Raw genomic sequence first — 17,751 nt, forward strand, 5'->3', positions numbered from 1 at the left:
CTGACCCTTAATTTTATCACTTTTGAAATGGAAGTGATTCCAGTGGGGAGAGGAGCTTTTTCATTTTTCCAAATTATAATACCCAACCCCCACTGAAGTAGTTCATTTTTTCTGCAAGGAGAGGGTACACTGAAAAAGTTCTCTCTTTTGCTTTCTAGGGCCACACCCACAGCTTATGGAGGTTCCCAGGCTAGGAGTCAAATCAGAGCTGCAGCTGCTAGCCTACACCACAGCCACAGCAACATGGATCCGAGCCATGTCTGTGACCTACACCACAGCTCATGGCAACACCGGATCCTTAACCCACTGAGCAAGGCCAGGGATTGAACCTGCATCCCCATGGATCCTAGTTCCTTAACCACTGAACCAGGAAGAGAACTCCTGAGAAAGATTTTTTAAAAGGCTCCATCACCTTATTTCTAGAGTCCTTTCCACTAACTAAAGGATTACAAATTCTATAATTCAGTATTTTAAGTAATGCTGATTGATTTTATGCCTAATTTGTCTAACTCAGTGGAATTCCAGTCCAGTTCTAATGCTTGCTTCTCTATTATTAAAAAGTTGAACTAGACCGTTTCCAAAGTTTCAACGGTTATAACCTTATTTCTAACAACGCACATATATCAAATAAGATTTGGTTCTTTTTGACTCTATGACTTATCTTTGTGCTTACAAATGAGTGCGTCTTACAAAAATGTAGCTTAGAAGAAAAAAAGGAGAATACAGTTTTTCCTGATGCCTTCCTTCCTGCTTCCCAGTTTCTCTGCTTCTCTCTGCTCACTAATTTGCAGTTATGTCTCTTAAAATTTTACATCTGGGAGTTCCCATTGTGGCTCTGCGGGTTAAGAACCTGACTAGTATCCATGAAGTTGCAGGTTCAGTCCCTGGCCTTGCACAGCGAGTTAAGGATCTGGTATTGCCTCAAGCTGTGGCATAGGTCACTGCTGCAGCTCGGATCCCACATTGCTGTGGCTGTGATGCAGGCTGGCAGCTGCAGCTCTCATTCAGTCCCTAGAATTGGAACTTCCATGTGCCTCAGGTGTAGCCCTCAAAAGACAAAAAAGGTTTTTTTTTTTTACATCTGTTGCAAAGTTGTTTGCTCACTGCAGTATATCACATATTGGGGAAACTAAACCCATACGCCTATGCACATGCTCCTGTATTATGTAATATGGAAGGAAGAAAGGACAGCTAAGATGTCATGAGTTTAATTGAGAGTGTCTGGCTACCTCTGTAACTTCTAGAAGGTTAAGTTTATGACTAGGCATACTATCTTGCTAGCTGCTGCCTTCCCTGGGAAAAGGAAGTGTTGTGGTTCTTAAGCAGTAATTATTTTGTGTTTAAAATTCTCTTGTCTTCCTGTTTCTTCCTCTCTGCTGGGTTGTTAACTGTTAACACAGTGTCCAAAGTAGATGACAGTAGCGACTTTAAGACTTGGTAAAAGATACCTGTAGTCAAATGAATTTTTTTTTTCATCCTTGCATCTCAGATCTGGAAGGTGGGATTGAGGGTAAAGATCCTTCCCATTTATTAAGCACTGATTGACAAAAAGTATAAAGTAATTCTGAATTTTGGAATAGTTCAAGAATAAGAACCAGACTCTTATGGGCTGGAGAGAAACTGTATGAAGGCAGGAATAATAACAGCCCAGTTCTGCTTACATGATGGGTCTTTTCTATCAGCATCACTGTATCCTGACTGACTTAGATGTTATGGTAGACCTTGACGGTATTGGTCTTTTAGAAAAAAAGTACTGACTGCAAACACAGGGACCATCAGGGATTTGTGAAGTACCATTCTCCATTTGTCCTCTCAATAGCTGCATCCTGGATTGTTTTCTCAACATTCAAGTTAAGACCTAAAAGACAAATAGAAAGGTGAGACCTACATAGCATCTTATCCACAAGCCAAGGAAAAGGAGTTCCCTGGTGGCCTTGCAGGTTCAGTTCACTGTTGTGGCTTGGGTTTGATCCCTGGCCCTGCAACTTCCACATGCCACAGGCATGGCCAAAAAAAAAAAAACAAAAACAAAAACAAGAGCTCAGCCCTGGTGGTGGTTCTCCAATAATTCTGGTGTGATTGGCAGGTAGGGTTGGAAAAGAAGGGAGTGCAAAAAGGATCAGGCCAGAGATGTAAGCAGAAGTCAGATCCTTACGGATGGGTTTGTACTCTACAAAGGAGTCAGGGCTTGATCTTGAAGTTACTAAGAAGCAGGGAAACAGGATCCCATTTAAAAGGTTTTCTGGGAGTTCCAGTCGTGGCTCAGCAGAAATGAATCTGACTACCATCCATGAGGACACAGGTTCCATTCCTGGCCTTGCTCAGTGGATTAAGAATCCAGTGTAGTTTGCAGACACGGCTCAGGTCCCGTGTTGCTGTGGTGTAGGCTGGTGGCTACAGCTCCAATTCAATCCCTAGCCTGAGAACCTCCATATGCCGCAGGTGTGGCCCTAAAATAAAATTTGAAAATAGGAGGAGTTACCTTCGTGGCTCAGTGGTTAACGAACTTGACTAGGATCCATGAGGTTGCAGGTTTGATCCCACGCCTCACTCAGTGGGTTAAGGATCCAGCGTTGCTGTGAGCTGTGGTGTAGATCACAAACACAGCTTGGATCCCATGTTACTGTGGCTGTGGCATAGGCCTGCAGCTGTAGCTCCGATTAGACCGCTAGCCTGGGAACTCCCATATGCCGCGGGTATGACAGTAAAAAGCAAAATAATAAATAAATAAATAATAAAAGGTTTTCTGGAGATTGCCCTATCTGCACTTTGGTGAATGGATTCTAGGAAAATAAAACTGGGGGTGAGGAAACCACCCAGGATGGTAATGCTATCATCATCTAAGAGCAGATGTAGCCAGTAGACAAATGATGAAGAAATTAAGGACTTTGAGGAACTTAGAGGAGAAGAGAAGGAGGAAGCATGGTTCAGGTTGAGTCTCAGGTTTCTGGCCTGGTTAGAGAGTCCACCAGTATTTGGTAGGTTGCTTGTGCAAGGTAGATAAGAGATTCCCCAGATGGAAGGTGAGAAAACAAGGTGGCTCAGGGTAGAGCCCCTGGGGGGACAGACATGAAGGAAGTGTCATTGATGAGGACAGAGGACTCACCCTTTCAGAGGGAGACTCCTGGAGAGATAACTAGGGAAGAGAGTTTTCAGGAATCGGGATGGAAGCTGCAGAGATTTTTCATAAAAAACAGATGAAAAGTGCTGTTGGCTTTAGCAACAAATAGGTCAGAGTATGGCCTTGAGGATACTGAAAACATTTTCCCCCTTAAATCTCCCCACCCCCATGTGTTTTTTTTCTCATTTCATTCAGTCAGTTTTGTGGTATTTCCCCTCTTCAACTGCCTTTCTTTCTATCCTTATCTGCAATTGATCTGAGCCTTGCCTTTATATTTTCTTTTAAGGCATGGGAACCAGGAACTCCCCTTTCCTTCCAGTCTGATACTAGAGAAACACATTGTGTCAAAATCCCAGAAGCTCAAAATTCCTGCAGCAGTTTACTTCCAGAGGGACTTTGGACATCAGTGCAGCATGTCATCTGTGCGTGGACAGTGTGCTTCCCTGATGGAAGGGCTGAAGTCAGCTCAGTGGAGTCTGACATAGAAGCAGGGATTGCCAGGGTTCCTGAGAAGCCCCTTGTCCCAGGTTCCCCTCACCATCCTGTCCTTGTCGATTTCAGGTCAGAGATTCTCTCAGAGACAGATCCCTTGTCCTGGGGAGCCAGGAACCCAGCCTTGCCCGGGCATCCTTCCTCTTACCTGTCTCGGAGTCAGCAGTCAATGAAAAGGCAGTAAGCACAACTAAAAACTCTTGGTCTTAGGGTCACAACTGTAGCACAGCACATTGAAAGTATTCAGATATATATAAAGCATCTTATGATCTTAAATAAAGACATCAAGCACTTGATCCTTTTCATTATGTTTATTGTAAATGTGAAGTATTTCATATACATATGAGTTCTTCCACTGTAGACGGCAGCTTGGAAAGCTGAACACAGCCTATAATGCTGGTTCTCTAAAAAGACTTCCTCTAAGCTGCAACTTGGGCCATTCAACTAGTTTGTAATTTGTGAACTGATATTTACATTTGAATAGATTTATTAAATTTCATTTTATTTTGAAATTTAACTTGACTGTGTTGATTTTTCTTCTATATAAAATGTTAAGACTAGGTTGCTAGGTAGGGAGGAGGAGTTCCTTTTCTTTTTTTTTTGGGGGGGGGGGAGTGCTGTATCCAGGGCATGCAGAAGTTCCTGGGCCAGGGGTTGAACCCACACCATAGCAGTGACAATGCCAGATCCTTAACTGCTTGGCCACCAGGGAACACCGGGATTACCATTAGTTGTGCACAGGTCTTGGTCCCCTGTTTTCTACTCCTAGGATCTTGAAACTTCTGTTAAAAACCACCAGGCAGGAGTTCTCATCGTGGCTCAGGAGGAACAAATCTGACTGGCATCCATGAAGACTCAGGTTTGATCCCGGGCCTCACTCAGGGGGTTAAGGATCTGGCGTTGCTGTGAGCTGTGGTGTAGGTCAAAGATGCGGCTCAGATCCCACATTGCTGTGGCTGTGATGTAGGCCGGCAGCTACAGCTCTGATTCGACCCCTAGCCTGGGAACCTCCATATACCACAGGTTTGACCCTAGAAAGACGAAAAAACAAACAAAAAAAAAACCCAAAAACCACTGGGCAATTAACCTTTTGAGTGTGCTGGAGAACACCTGTACCTTCCACAGACACCACCACAGTAGCAGCTAACATTTGGAGGCTCACTCTTTGGGCCCTTAGAGGTCCCATTTTCCAGGCTTTGTGAGTACAGTTCTACTAAAACTTCAAAAAAGCTCCACCAGATTGGTTCTGGAATGGCCCAATTTTGCAGATGAGAAAACTAAGACACTGAGAGATGACACATTGACCCAGGGTCATGTAGGTGCTCAGTGCAGGGCTAGGACTGAGACAGGCAAACGTGGCCGTGAGCCTGTCCTCGGGCATCACAACTGCTCTATACTGTAGATGTCCTCTAACACCAACTTTTCGTTTGATCATTTTAAGACAGAAGTGATCATTAAAAGTAGGAGACAGACTGCAGCATGTGCTTTTCACTTTTTTGGTCCAAAATAAATGAATGCCTGTAATTCCATTTTGTATAGTCCAAAATAACTCTGCCATATTAAAAAAAAAATCTGGTCATTATGGATCTTCACTGTCAAGTGTATGTGACCATTAGCCACATGGAGCTCTTTGGATTTAAATTCATTAAAAATAAATGAGATGGAAAATCCACTTCCTCATTCTCATTAGCCTCATTTCACGTGCCAAATGGCCACTTGTAGCTTGTGGTTGTCGTATCAGATAAGAATAAGAACTGGAAGATTTCCATTATCACAGAAAGGTTGATTGGACAGTGCTGCTCCAAAACAGCTCTGTTGAATAGAAATATCCTGTGAGCGCATGTATAACTTAACATTTTTTAGTAGCCACATTTTAAAAGTAGATGAAGTTAATTTTAGTAAATTTTTGGCCCAATATACCTCAAATATTATTTCAACACGTGCCTAACAAAAATTTTGACACATTTTGCTTTCTTTTACATTGTCACTAAAATGTGGTATGTATTTTACATTCACGGCACATCTTAATTTTTTTTCTGGTATTACATAGTCTTTTTCTTGCACTGTAAATTCTTTTTTTTTTCCTTTTTTAATTGAGGTATAATTGATATATAATATTAAAGTTTCAGGTGTATGACATGGTGATTCACAATTTTTAAAGGCTATACTTCATGTATAGTTATTATAAAATAGTGGCTATATTCCCTGTGCTATGCAATATATTCTTTTTAAATTTTTAAAAATTTTTATACATTTTCTAAAGATTATTTTCCACTTGAAGTTATTGCAAATATTGGCTATATTCCTCATGTTGTACAATACATCCCTGAGCCTATCTTATACTTAATAGTTTGTGCCTCCCCCAACTCCACCCACATATTGCCCCTCCCCCCACTGGTAACCTCTAGTTTGTTCTCTATATAAGTGAGTCTGCTTCTTTTTTGGTATATTCACTAGTCTGTATTTAGATTCCACATGTAAGTAATATCATACAGTATTTGTTTTTCTCTGACTTATTTCACTTATTGTAATGCCCCCCAGGTCCATCCGTTTGCTACAAATGGTAAAATTTCATTCTTTTTACATGGCTGAGTAGTATTCCTGTGTGTGTGTGTGTATGTGTGTGTGTGTGTGTGTTCACATGCGCGCATCACATCTCCTTATCCATTGGGTTGCTTCCATATTTTGGCTGTTGTAAATAATGCTACAGTGAACACTGGGGTGTGTGTATCTTTTCAAATTAGTGTTTTTTTGGGTTTTTTTTTTTTAATGTATATACCCGGGAGTGGAGTTACTGTGTCATGTGGCAGTTCATTTTTAGTTTTTTGAGGAGCCTCCATTCTGTTTTCCATAGTGGCTGAACCAGTTTACCTTCTCACCAACAGTGCACAAGAGTTCCCTTTTCTCCACATCCTTGCCAACATTTGTTAAGTGTTTTCTTTTTGTTGAGAGCCATTCTGACAGGTGTGAGGTGATATCTCATTTGGCTTTGATTTGCATTTTCCTGGAAATTAGTGATGTTGAACACCTTTTCATGATAGCACATCTTATTTTGTACTAGCTACATTTCAAGTGCTCAGTGGCTACGTGGCCACCATATTGTCCAACACGGTTTTGGACTTTTACACCCAGAGCTTCTCAACTGGAACATGTTAAAATGAGAGTGGGGCAGAAGGCTGTGTAGTTCAGGGACTACTGCTATAAGCTTGGGATTATAAGTGATACAAATAGGTCATTTCTAAGATGATGGTGGTAGCCAGATTGCTAAGACTCAATATGAATATTAAGGAAATAATATTAGTTTTAAGTGCATTTCAAAACACCATTCTGCTTTTCAGATAGTTTGTTACTAGTATTTTTGCAAAAAGATACATTTTGGTAGCATGAACCAACTCAGAGTGATACTACTAACTGTATTATTTAATCCACTGTTAATAAGTGCATAGACAGCTCACTGACTTCAAAGAAGCGATAAAATTTGGAGTTCTGACTGAAAGCCAAATAAAACTTGGTATGGGCACAAGTTAAATATATGTTTTTTGCAGATACTACCTACTTTGTGAAGTATCTCCTGCCCTCTACTTCAGAGCTCCTTCTTTGGTGGCACGATTTGGTGACTCCTTAATTGTATAACTAACTGTGATTTCCATTTTTGAAAAAACATCTTAAAATTTCTCAAAGTCACTGATAAATTCTGTCTTCATACTTGGGACATGCATTTCTTCACATTGTTTCATAGCTGTGTTTTCCTATGTGTGGTTTCTTTGGGTTTTTTTCCTTTTTCTTTTTAGGGGCACACCCGCAGTGTATAGACGTTCCCGGGCTAGGGGTCTAATCAGAGCTGTAGCTGCCAACCACAGCCACAGCAATGCCAGACCCTTAACCCACTGAGCGAGGCCAGGGATCAGACCCACATCTTCGTACATATTAGTCAGGTTTGTTACCACTGAGCCACAACGGGAACTCCTCCTGTGTATATTTTTTAAACTAATTTTCTTCATCTGCCTTGAAGTAATGTAACTAGAAACCTATAATTTACTTTTAAGCTCTTGCTTCTAATAAACCTATTCATATTGGGGTTGATTATAGCTCAGGATGTAACCATGTGTATTATTCATCTGAATGCATGAGCTTGTCTAGCAACAAGGTGCTGTTGTTGGCAAAGTTTCGTTATCATCTGGCCTGAATATTCAGTCTGTACCTCACCATCCACTTCAGGAGGTGGGGATCAGTGGACAGGTGGGGCAGGAAGGCTGGATCCAGGTCCCTTGTACCACACTTTTCAGTGTATTATAGTCCTTGGTATAAACTTGACTCACTGATTTTTTTTTTTTTTACTGTATCTTTTTTAAATAAGAAAGATCAAATCCCTAGGAATAAAATTGAGCTCTCTTTCAATCCCTGTCTTCTGATCTGTTTCCTCCCATCACCTCCTCCAGCTTGCCCTGTACCTTGCACAGCTACCGACATGAATTTAGATATATTTTTCCAGTTCATTTCTTTGCTTTCTTTCTTTTTCTTTTTGGCCACACCTGCAGCATGCAGAAATTCCCAGGCCACGGATAGAACCCACACCACAGCAGTGACAACACTGGATCCTTAACCCACGGAGACACTAGGGAGCTCTTCCAGTTCATTTGTTAAAAGATGTTGACATAGATCTGTATCCATAAATTATGTAAAATATTGTTTTATGTTTCTAGTTTATAGTAGGATCACACAGAACATATGCTGTGACTTATTGTTCTCACCTAGCACTTTGGTAGATTTTTTGGCATACTTTAATAGGAAAGTTTGATACGTATATAAGATGTCTAACACCTAAGTACATTATGCAGCCTAGAAATAAAACAGCTCCTGAATCCACCACACATCCTGAGAAATAGAACATCACTAGAGCCATTGAGCTTCTGTGCACTGCTTCTCCAGCCTCTGATTCTACTCAGGAAACTACCCTGGAGCTTTTTGTATATGTCCATTAATAATTTGTTTTAAATAAAATAAAATGATTTATTTTCTTCTTTATTTTTTACTTTGTAGAAATAGGCTCATACCATATATATTCCTTTTAGATTTCCTTTTTTGTGCAAAATGATAATTTTTAGGATTTATCATTATTACATGTACAAAACAGAAACAGACTCCCAGACATAGAGAATAGACTTCTGGTTGCTAAGGGTAAGGCAGGTTGGGGAGAGATGGATTGGGAGTTTGGGATTAGCAGGTACAAACTATTATTTTTAGGATGGATAAACAAAAAGGTCCCATCATATAGCACAGGGAACTGTGATAAACCATAATGGAAAAGACTATGAAAAAGAATAATATATGTGTATAACTGAATCGCCATGCTATACTGTGGAAATTAACATAGGACTGTAAATGAACTATACTTCAATATATTTTTTTAAAGATTTATCATGCAGTGTTAATCAATATATTTCCACTGCTGTGTAGTATTCCTTTAGTCAATTTATCCATTTTTCTTTCAGTGGACATTTGTGTTTCCAATTTTGCTATTTCAAATGGTGCTTCCATAAACATGATTGTACATGTGTAAAAAGTTTCTGGGGTGTGTACCTAGGAATGCAATTCCCTTGTAATAGGAGGATATACATTCAACTGAACTAGGGAAGTCCACATTTTTGTCCTTCTGATTGACACACTCATCAGAAATGAATAGGTGTTCTTGATTTTCCACATCTTCATCAACATTTGGTTTTGTCAGGCATTTAGTTTTGCTTATATATTTTGTAAAATAGCATTGAATTGCAATTTTAAGCTGCATTTCCCTGATTTTAATGAGAGTGAACATTTTTCAGATGATCATTGCTATTCATATTTCCTCTTTTTGGAAATGCCTATCTGTGTCGTTTGCCGTAGGCCATTAGTCTTTTTCTTATTGGTTGATAGGAATTTGTATATTCTGGACACTAGACTTTTATCAATTTTGTGTGGTCCAAACATCTTTTCTTAGTTTATGGCTTGCCTTGTTACTCTCTTTAGCCAAACTCTAATAAAACTTTTGACTTTTGCATGTAAGTGCTTAATCCATCTGCACTTAGTTATTGAGATAGAAATCTAGTTTCCCTATTGTCCAGATGCAAAACTGTTTTCTTAGCTCCATCAGTTCTGATATATTTTTCATATATTCGTGGAAAAGTTTGAGGAGCTTCTTTGTCCCCCAAACACATTTTAGAATCAACTTGTCAGGAGTTCCCGTCGTGGCGCAGTGGTTAACGAATCCGACTAGGAACCCTGAGGTTGCGGGTTCGATCCCTGCCCTTGCTCAGTGGGTTAAGGACCCAGCGTTGCCATGAGCTGTGGTGTAGGTTGCAGACGCAGGTCGGATCCCGCGTTGCTGTGGCTCTGGCGTAGGCTGATGGCTACAGCTCCGATTTGACCCCTAGCCTGGGAACCTCCATATGCCTCGGGAGTGGCCCTAGAAAAGACAAAAAAAGAAATAGAATCAACTTGTCAAATTTCATTTTTTAAAAAACGGTTGAAGAGTTCCCATTGTGGCTCAGCAGTAAGAAAACTGACTAGTATCCATGAGGACTCTGGTTCGATCCCTGGCCTCGCATAGTAGGTTAAGGATCCAGGGTTGCCGTGAGCTGTGGTGTAGGTCACAGACACGGCTCGGATCCCATATTGCTGTGGCCAGCGGCCACAGCTCCAGTTCAACCTCTAGCCTTGGAATTTCCAAATGCTTCAGATGCAGCCCTAAAAAGACAAAAAATAAAAATAAAAAATGGTTGAACTTTTGATTAGAATTCCATTGGATCAATTTGGGAGAAACTGACATCCCCAGGAAACTGTCGCCCTGCCTGTAAACTTGATGTCTTCATTTGTAATTTTCTTGAGTATTTCAATATGTTTCACAATTTTATCTAAAAATCTTATGTTTTTCATGAAGTCCATTCATAGGTTCCTTATATTTTTAAGACTTATAAAAGATATTTTATTTATTTATTTATTTATTTATTTATTGGTCTTTTTGCCTTTTCTAGGGCTGCTCCCACAGCAGGAACTCCTATAAAAGATATTTTAAAATGCATTTTCTAGAGTTCCCTGGTGGCCTAGCAGTTAAGGATTTGGCCTTGTCATTGCTGTGGCTTGGGTTCAGTCTCTGGCCTGGGAACTTCCGCTTGCTGCAGATGCAGCCAAAATAATAATGATAATAAAATACATTTTCTAATTTGTTGGTGTGTTGACATGCAATTGATATTGGCCTTTTGATCTTATATCCACCTAGTTTACTATAAGCTTTTATTAAATTTAATGAATTGTAAATAAATTTACGGAGTTTTTTCTGTACACGTAAATACAGCAAATGCTGTTAACAGTTTTATTTCTCCCATCCCAGTCCATAAACCTTTTGTTTTTTCTTTGCATCTTTCATACCTCGATGAATATGTGTTCTGGCACAGTAATGACTAGAAATGGATATAGTTGGCATCCTTGTGTGGTGCCCCTCAATTTTTAAAGGGTGTGCTTTTACTATTTTACCCTTGAATACATAGTTGCTATGAGGTTTTGGGTATATGCTCTTTATCAGGTTAGAGAAGTTTCATACTATTCTAATTTTGCTAGGAATTTTTATCATCGATAGCTGTTATTAAAACCTACTAAGTGCTATTTTTTGCACCTGTCATATTTCCTGCTTTAATGTGTTAAAAGTAAATTACATTAATAATTTTATATTATTAGACTATCTTTACATTCCCAAAATAATCCCAACTTGGTTAAGATGCATGCTTTTTTGGTGTTTTTTCCTTTTTTATCTGTTACCATGTAAAAATATTATGTAATTATTGACTGTATTCCCCATACTGTACATTTCAAACCTGACTCATTTATTTTACAACTGCAAGTTTGTACCTCTTACTAGTCTCCCTCACCTATTTCTCTCATCCACTGACCCTCCCCCCAGCCCCCAGCAACAACCTGTTCTCTGTATCTGAATCTGTTCTTTTTTCTTGCATATGTTCTTTTGTTTCTTTGTTTAGATTCTACATGTGTGTGAACTCATACATTTGCTTTTCTCTGTCTGACTTACGTCACTTAATGTAATACCCTCAAGGTCCATCCTGTCCCCAATGTCAAGATTTCATTCTTTTCTATGGCTCAGTAATATTCCTCTGTGTGTGTGTGTGTGTGTGTGTGTGTGTGTGTGTGTGTGTGTGTGTGTGTGTGTGTGTGTGTACCACATCTTCTTTATCCATTCACCTATTGGTGGGCACTTAAGTTGTTTTCATATCTTGACTATTGTAACTAATGTTGCAGTGAACACTGTGGTGTATGTATCTTTTCAAATTAGTGTTTTCATTGCTTAGGATAAATACACAGAAGTAGAATTACTGGATCATATGGTAGTTCTGTTTTTAATTTTTTGAGAAATCTCTAGACTATTTTTCATAATGGCTGCACCAGTTTACATTCCCACCAGCAGTGCATAAGGACTCCCTTTTTTTATATCTCACCAACACTTGTTAATTGTTTTATTTTTGATGATAGCCATTCTGACAGCTGCAACGTGATAACTCTTTGTGGGTTTGATTTGCATTTCATGGTTAGTGATGTTGATCATATTTTTATGCGCCTGTTGGCTATCTGTATGTCTTCTTTAGAGAAACATCTATTCAGGTCCTCTGCCAATTCTTTAATAAGTTGCATGGTTTTTTTATGTTGAGTTGTATGAGTTCTTTGTATATTTTGGATATTAACCCTTTATCAAATGTATTATTTGCACATCTCTCTCCTGTTTGTTAAGCTGCCTTTTCATTTTGTTGATCGTTTCCTTCACTGTGGAAAAAGCTTTTTAGTTTGATGTAGTCCCATTTGTTTATTTTTGCTATTGTTTCCCTAACCTGAGGAGACATAGCCAAAAAAATATTGCTAAGACCTGTGTCAGAGAGTATACTGCCTGTGTTTTCTTCTAGAAGTTTTATGGTTTTAGGTCTTACATTTAAGTTTTTAATCATTGTGAGTTTAATCTTCTATGTGGTATGAGAAAGTAGACCAGTTTGATTCTTTTACATGTAGTTGTCCAGTTTTCCCAGCATTGTGTATTGAAGAGGCTGTCTTTTCCCAATTGTATATTGTATATTCTTCCTCCTTTGTCATGGTTAAGATGCCTTCTTTTTTGATGTACTGCCCAACAATAATTTTTTTGTAGATATGAACTAATTTCAAAATAACAAGAGAATAGAAGACAGATCTTCATTGGCAATAAGATCTTCCCAAAAGCCTTAACAAGGACTCCCACTTTAGCACAGGTAGTGAGGGGACTCTGGCTGCTAGATGTAGGTATTAGCTTGATGTGGCAAGAACTTTGGAGAGCTGAGATTTAATCTCACTATGCCTTCTGCTAACCTGGGAGAATTAACGCAGTTCAGCAGTTGACCCATGTGGCCCTTATTTTCCTCAGTGGGTTTCTCTGCACCTGGGGGACATGTATTTACTGCTAGAGGCCATGTGGCTTCTCTCGCTTCTCTCCACCGTCATCATCCAACAAACATGCACTTACTAGGCACTAAGGACAAGACAGAATCTATTCCTCAAAGAGCTTCCCGGGAGGGATGGAAAAAGCAGTTACAAAACACAGGTATAGAACCAAATGATGCATCTCCTCTTCCACATATCACACTAGATTTTTTTGTTGTTGTTGTTGTTGGGGGGGAGGGGGCATTGGCCTTGTCAAGGAATCTGAGTGGAAAGAGAAAAGATTCAGATGGGATATGATACTTGAGCTGAGTCTTATGAATGATGAACATTTACTGGTTTCCATGAACCACATTTGTGTTCTTAGTTTACAAAGGGATTAGACTTTTTTTTTTCTTCTCTCTAGCAGTCTGGCTTTGAGATTTTATCTCTTTGACTCTATGACTACATCACCCTTCTCAGAACCTCAGAAATAATTTTATCCTTTATTAAACATTTATTCTCCTACCTCTGGTCTGTGGTCCATGGAATCTTTTGTTTCATAGGTTTTGGGTGATGAAGGCAAAACAGAACCTTCTTGGTTCTGTTTATTTGGTAATACCAACATATTATGATATTGAGAAGTAAATCATCATATAGACGTAACCTGTTGACTTTGGTGTATTTTAATGAAATTGCTCAGTTATTGTTACCATAAGTAAATTCTTTTTTCAATTCCAAGCTTCATATAATCTCTAAGCACATTTCATTTGTATGTCTTATTTCAGTGCTGGACCCAAAGGAGACAACATTTATGAATGGAGGTCAACTATATTGGGACCCCCAGGATCTGTCTATGAAGGAGGGGTGTTCTTTCTTGACATTACCTTTTCACCAGACTATCCGTTTAAACCCCCTAAGGTCAGTATGAAGTATTCATCCATTTTTAGCAATGTATTTTGTTGCTTATATATATATATATAGATAGATAGATAAACATATTCTTCAGTACACATGTCTAGGAGTGCATGTCTATTCTGTTAGCATAGACAACTTCCCAGGGCTGCCTGTACATAAAGGGAAACAGAATGTGAAAAAATATTGTTTATTCCCTCACCCCAGCCCTTTACTCATAGTTCATTGCTTTTTCTCATCCTTTTTTATGTCTCCTTTCTGTGGCATATGTTTTAATGTAACATAAGACAGTGTGTGAAAGTAGGAGTGAGAGGTTGGGCTGGACCAGACCAGGCATGAGGAAGCCCCACCAAGGCCAGGCCCAGGGCTGCCTGCCATGAGCTTTGAGTTTTGATGCCTCCATGGCTCAGCTGCTCGCATGATGTTTGCATGCTCTAGAATGAAAAATGTGATCCACAGAGACTTAAAACAGGAAAATTCAGGAAAGAAGAATTTATAGTAGTCTATTAATAAAAATGATGGCTTGATGAAAAGTCATACATAAATGATTGAAGAAAGTGCAAGAATGCAGTGTAATCAGAACATAGGCAAATTTTTACTTAAGACAAGATTGTATACTTTACAAATTCTTCACATTACTTTCTATTATGTGTAAGTCAGTCATTTGATGAGTTTAAATTCATTCTCTACTTGGGAAGAGAAAAGAGCTGAGGATATTGCTTCTGTTGGCCACCAAGACAGAATTCTCACTTGACCTGCCTGAACATCTCAACATGGAGAGAAGTAAAACCTTTTTCAGTTGTCAGCCAGAGTAAACAGTTTAAAAATCACAACTCAGCCTAGACCTTCGGCATGACTACCTGTGCTTCCCTCCCCCACTCCCACATCCCCTCTTATTTTCCTCTCTGTTCCTTTCTTTCTTCCTTTCCATTGATGCTTGGATATTGTTTTTGTATCAAAGCAAAAAGTAATAACCAAATAGGAAACCAATGCACAGAGGAACTGAGTAACTTACCCAGCCTAAGAGGGCCTGCAAATCAAAGTTTCAGAATTAAACCCAGGAAGTCTAGCCCCAAAGCCCATGTTTCTTATTAACATTATACAGTATGTTTTATCCCAAGTGGATAGGGCTGGCAGCACCCAGGGTTGTGTTTGGTCAGTTTTCAGTGATGAAACCACAGTATAACTAACTAATCCTTATTTTCTCCTTTTACTGGGTGGGAACCTCATATTTTTCCTACTACTTTGGACCAGACCATCCATCACCTGGGGTACCTGTTGCACTGCTGCTGACATGAGGACCTTCCTCTGTCAGCCCCTTCAGACCAGGCAGTTGTGCTGCTTATAAGCCTGGTCTTGTCTGTTCTATGAAACATCTTTCTCGGAAAATGTGTGGGCTCACCCAGGTTCTTCATGACAGCATTGTGGAGATTAAAGCAAGCTAGAAGGGAAAATGGATAGGTTAGAAAAAAGAATTCTGTTTCTAAAAAGGCCACCTTGGAGTTCCCGTCGTGGCGCAGTGGTTAACGAATCTGACTAGGAACCATGAGGTTGCGGGTTCGATCCCTGCCCTTGCTCAGTGGGTTGACGATCCGGCGTTGCCGTGAGCTGTGGTGTAGGTTGCAGATGCGGCTCGGATCCTGCATTGCTGTGGCTCTGGCGTAGGCTGGTGGCTACAGCTCCGATTTGACCCCTAGCCTGGGAACCTCCATATGCCATGGGAGCGGCCCAAAGAAATAGCAAAAAGACAAAAATAAACAAACAAACAAATAAATAAATAAAAAGGCCACCTTAATGAACTTGAAGATGGGCCAGAATAAACAAGATGGAATTTCAGCAGCTTAATGTGTAGCATTTTATGAAAGATCAAAAAGAAATCATGATACAAGATAGGAAAAAGAGTGTTGCTTTATTTTCATATAAACAATGCGTTTAACTTCATATACACAATTTTTTCTCAGTAAAATTCTATGAGAGCTTGAAGTTCTTGAAGCCTTAGGGAGATATTTGCAGGCAAAGTCTGCAACTGTGGACCAGTCGTACAGTATCTGGGGAGCCTCATCCACTTCTGAGCTCTTTGTTTTCAGAAGGACAAACAGGAATAAGATGGGGAAGGAAAGAGTTATTAGCATTCTTGAGTTTCTTCACTGGGTCAAGCACTGTTTTGGGCACCCTCTGTGCCAACCCATCTCTCCTCCATAACACCCTGGTAAGGCTGGGATGTTCCCTTTCACAGAAGAGGAAACTTAGAGGAGGCTTAGAGAGGTTTTCTAATAATACCCAATCAGGAATCTACTGAACTCGGCCTCCAGGGACTATGTCCTTTCCACTGAATTATACATAGCTACCCTGGAGATGTTTACTAGGAAAACAGGACCTAGGAGAAATGTGATATCTGTCCTCTGATGTTTCAGAAACTGGTGTGGGTTGGGGTTAGACTTGATCCTGGATGGCTGGATAGGACAAAAATAGAAGCAGGAGGGTATTGGTTCCAAGGAAGCAGATTTCAGCTCTGTGTGATGAAAATCTGACCCATGGCTGGACTGTCTGCCTTTGAATAATAGCTGTAACTCTGACACTGGACTTCCCTCTACTGGGAGTGTTCAAAGACAAAAGCTGAATTAGTACCTGTCAAGAACACTGCCAGAAAAAATTAAATCCCTCCAGTAGATAAATTTGCTTAGGCAATCTGTTAAGACAAAGAAAAAAATCAAACTTTGGTAATCAAATTACTGTTTAAATGCACATTTGGTAGAAACCTGTGGAAATTTTTCAAAGCAACTGCCACCACCAAATTTACCAGTTTTAGAAATTAGATTTTGTAGACCGAGGTGTTACTCTGAAGGGGAAAAGTTTGCAAGTATCTCGAAAGATGTTAACTAAACCAAAGACTGATTAATAATTTGGAAATAACGCACCCATCCTTTCTCTCCTATTACTCTAAATAGACCATATTTGGGGCCAAGTCTTATTTTTATTTCTCTGTTGCCTTCATCCTTTGCTCTTTTCCAGCAACCTTAGCCACACATTTTGATTCATGCAGCATTTTCCAGCACTCTGAAGAATGAGCCAGGGCAGCAGTAGGTGTCAGAGAGAACTGCTGGTGAGAGCAGAGGCTCACAGATAACTCTGATTGCTGTGTCATCATTATCAAATACGTACCATAAACCTACTCGACAAGATGAGATTCCATGAGCTCCCTTTGCCTAAACTCTCAGACTCAGAACCTTTAAAAACTAATGTATCCAGGAGTTCCTGCTGTGGCACAGTGGATTAAGAATCCAACCGCAGCTGTTTGGGTCACTGTGAAGGCACCAGTTCAGTCCCTAGCCCAGCGCAGTGGGTTAAGGATCTGGCATTGCTGCAACTATGGGGCAGGTTGCAGCTGCAGCTCAGATTCAGTCCCTAGCCCCTGGCCCAGGAACTTGCATATGCTACACGTGTGGCAAAAACAAAAACTAAAATTAAGGCACCCAAATATGTCATGTAAAGGGCAATGGCATGATCTGGATGCCTCCCCTACCTCAGGAGCGTCATCATTTTGTAGCTAGACTCGTGTCTAACTTTTCATACTCCTAGATGAGCTATTCCACTCACTTCTTCCAGAATCCACCTGCATGCTAATAAAACAAGCAAAGCAAATTTTTCATGAAGTATGCAATGTTCATAAAACTTAGTATACTAGTTTTAAATCAGTCAGGTACTAGTTGTACTTTCAAGTGCTGAATCTCTGAACAATTTTTAGTACATTGATTTTCTTATCTAATTAATATGTTTATGCCTCTTTTGCTAAATCTACA

At 39.8% G+C, this 17,751-nt stretch overlaps 1 protein-coding gene across 2 annotated transcripts in view; it reads left to right on the forward strand.

Annotated features, from left to right (window-relative positions):
* Positions 1-17,751, forward strand: part of UBE2E2 (ubiquitin conjugating enzyme E2 E2) — a 381,267-nt gene that overhangs the window by 277,194 nt on the left and 86,322 nt on the right. For both annotated transcript variants that reach the window (XM_047769129.1, XM_047769124.1), the window contains exon 4: positions 13,825-13,957. In XM_047769129.1, the coding sequence (XP_047625085.1) occupies positions 13,825-13,957 (133 nt within the window). The remainder of the gene's footprint in view (positions 1-13,824; positions 13,958-17,751) is intronic.

Source organism: Phacochoerus africanus, chromosome 1, assembly GCF_016906955.1.
Source record: "Phacochoerus africanus isolate WHEZ1 chromosome 1, ROS_Pafr_v1, whole genome shotgun sequence".
NCBI classification, from domain to species: Eukaryota; Metazoa; Chordata; class Mammalia; order Artiodactyla; family Suidae; genus Phacochoerus; species Phacochoerus africanus.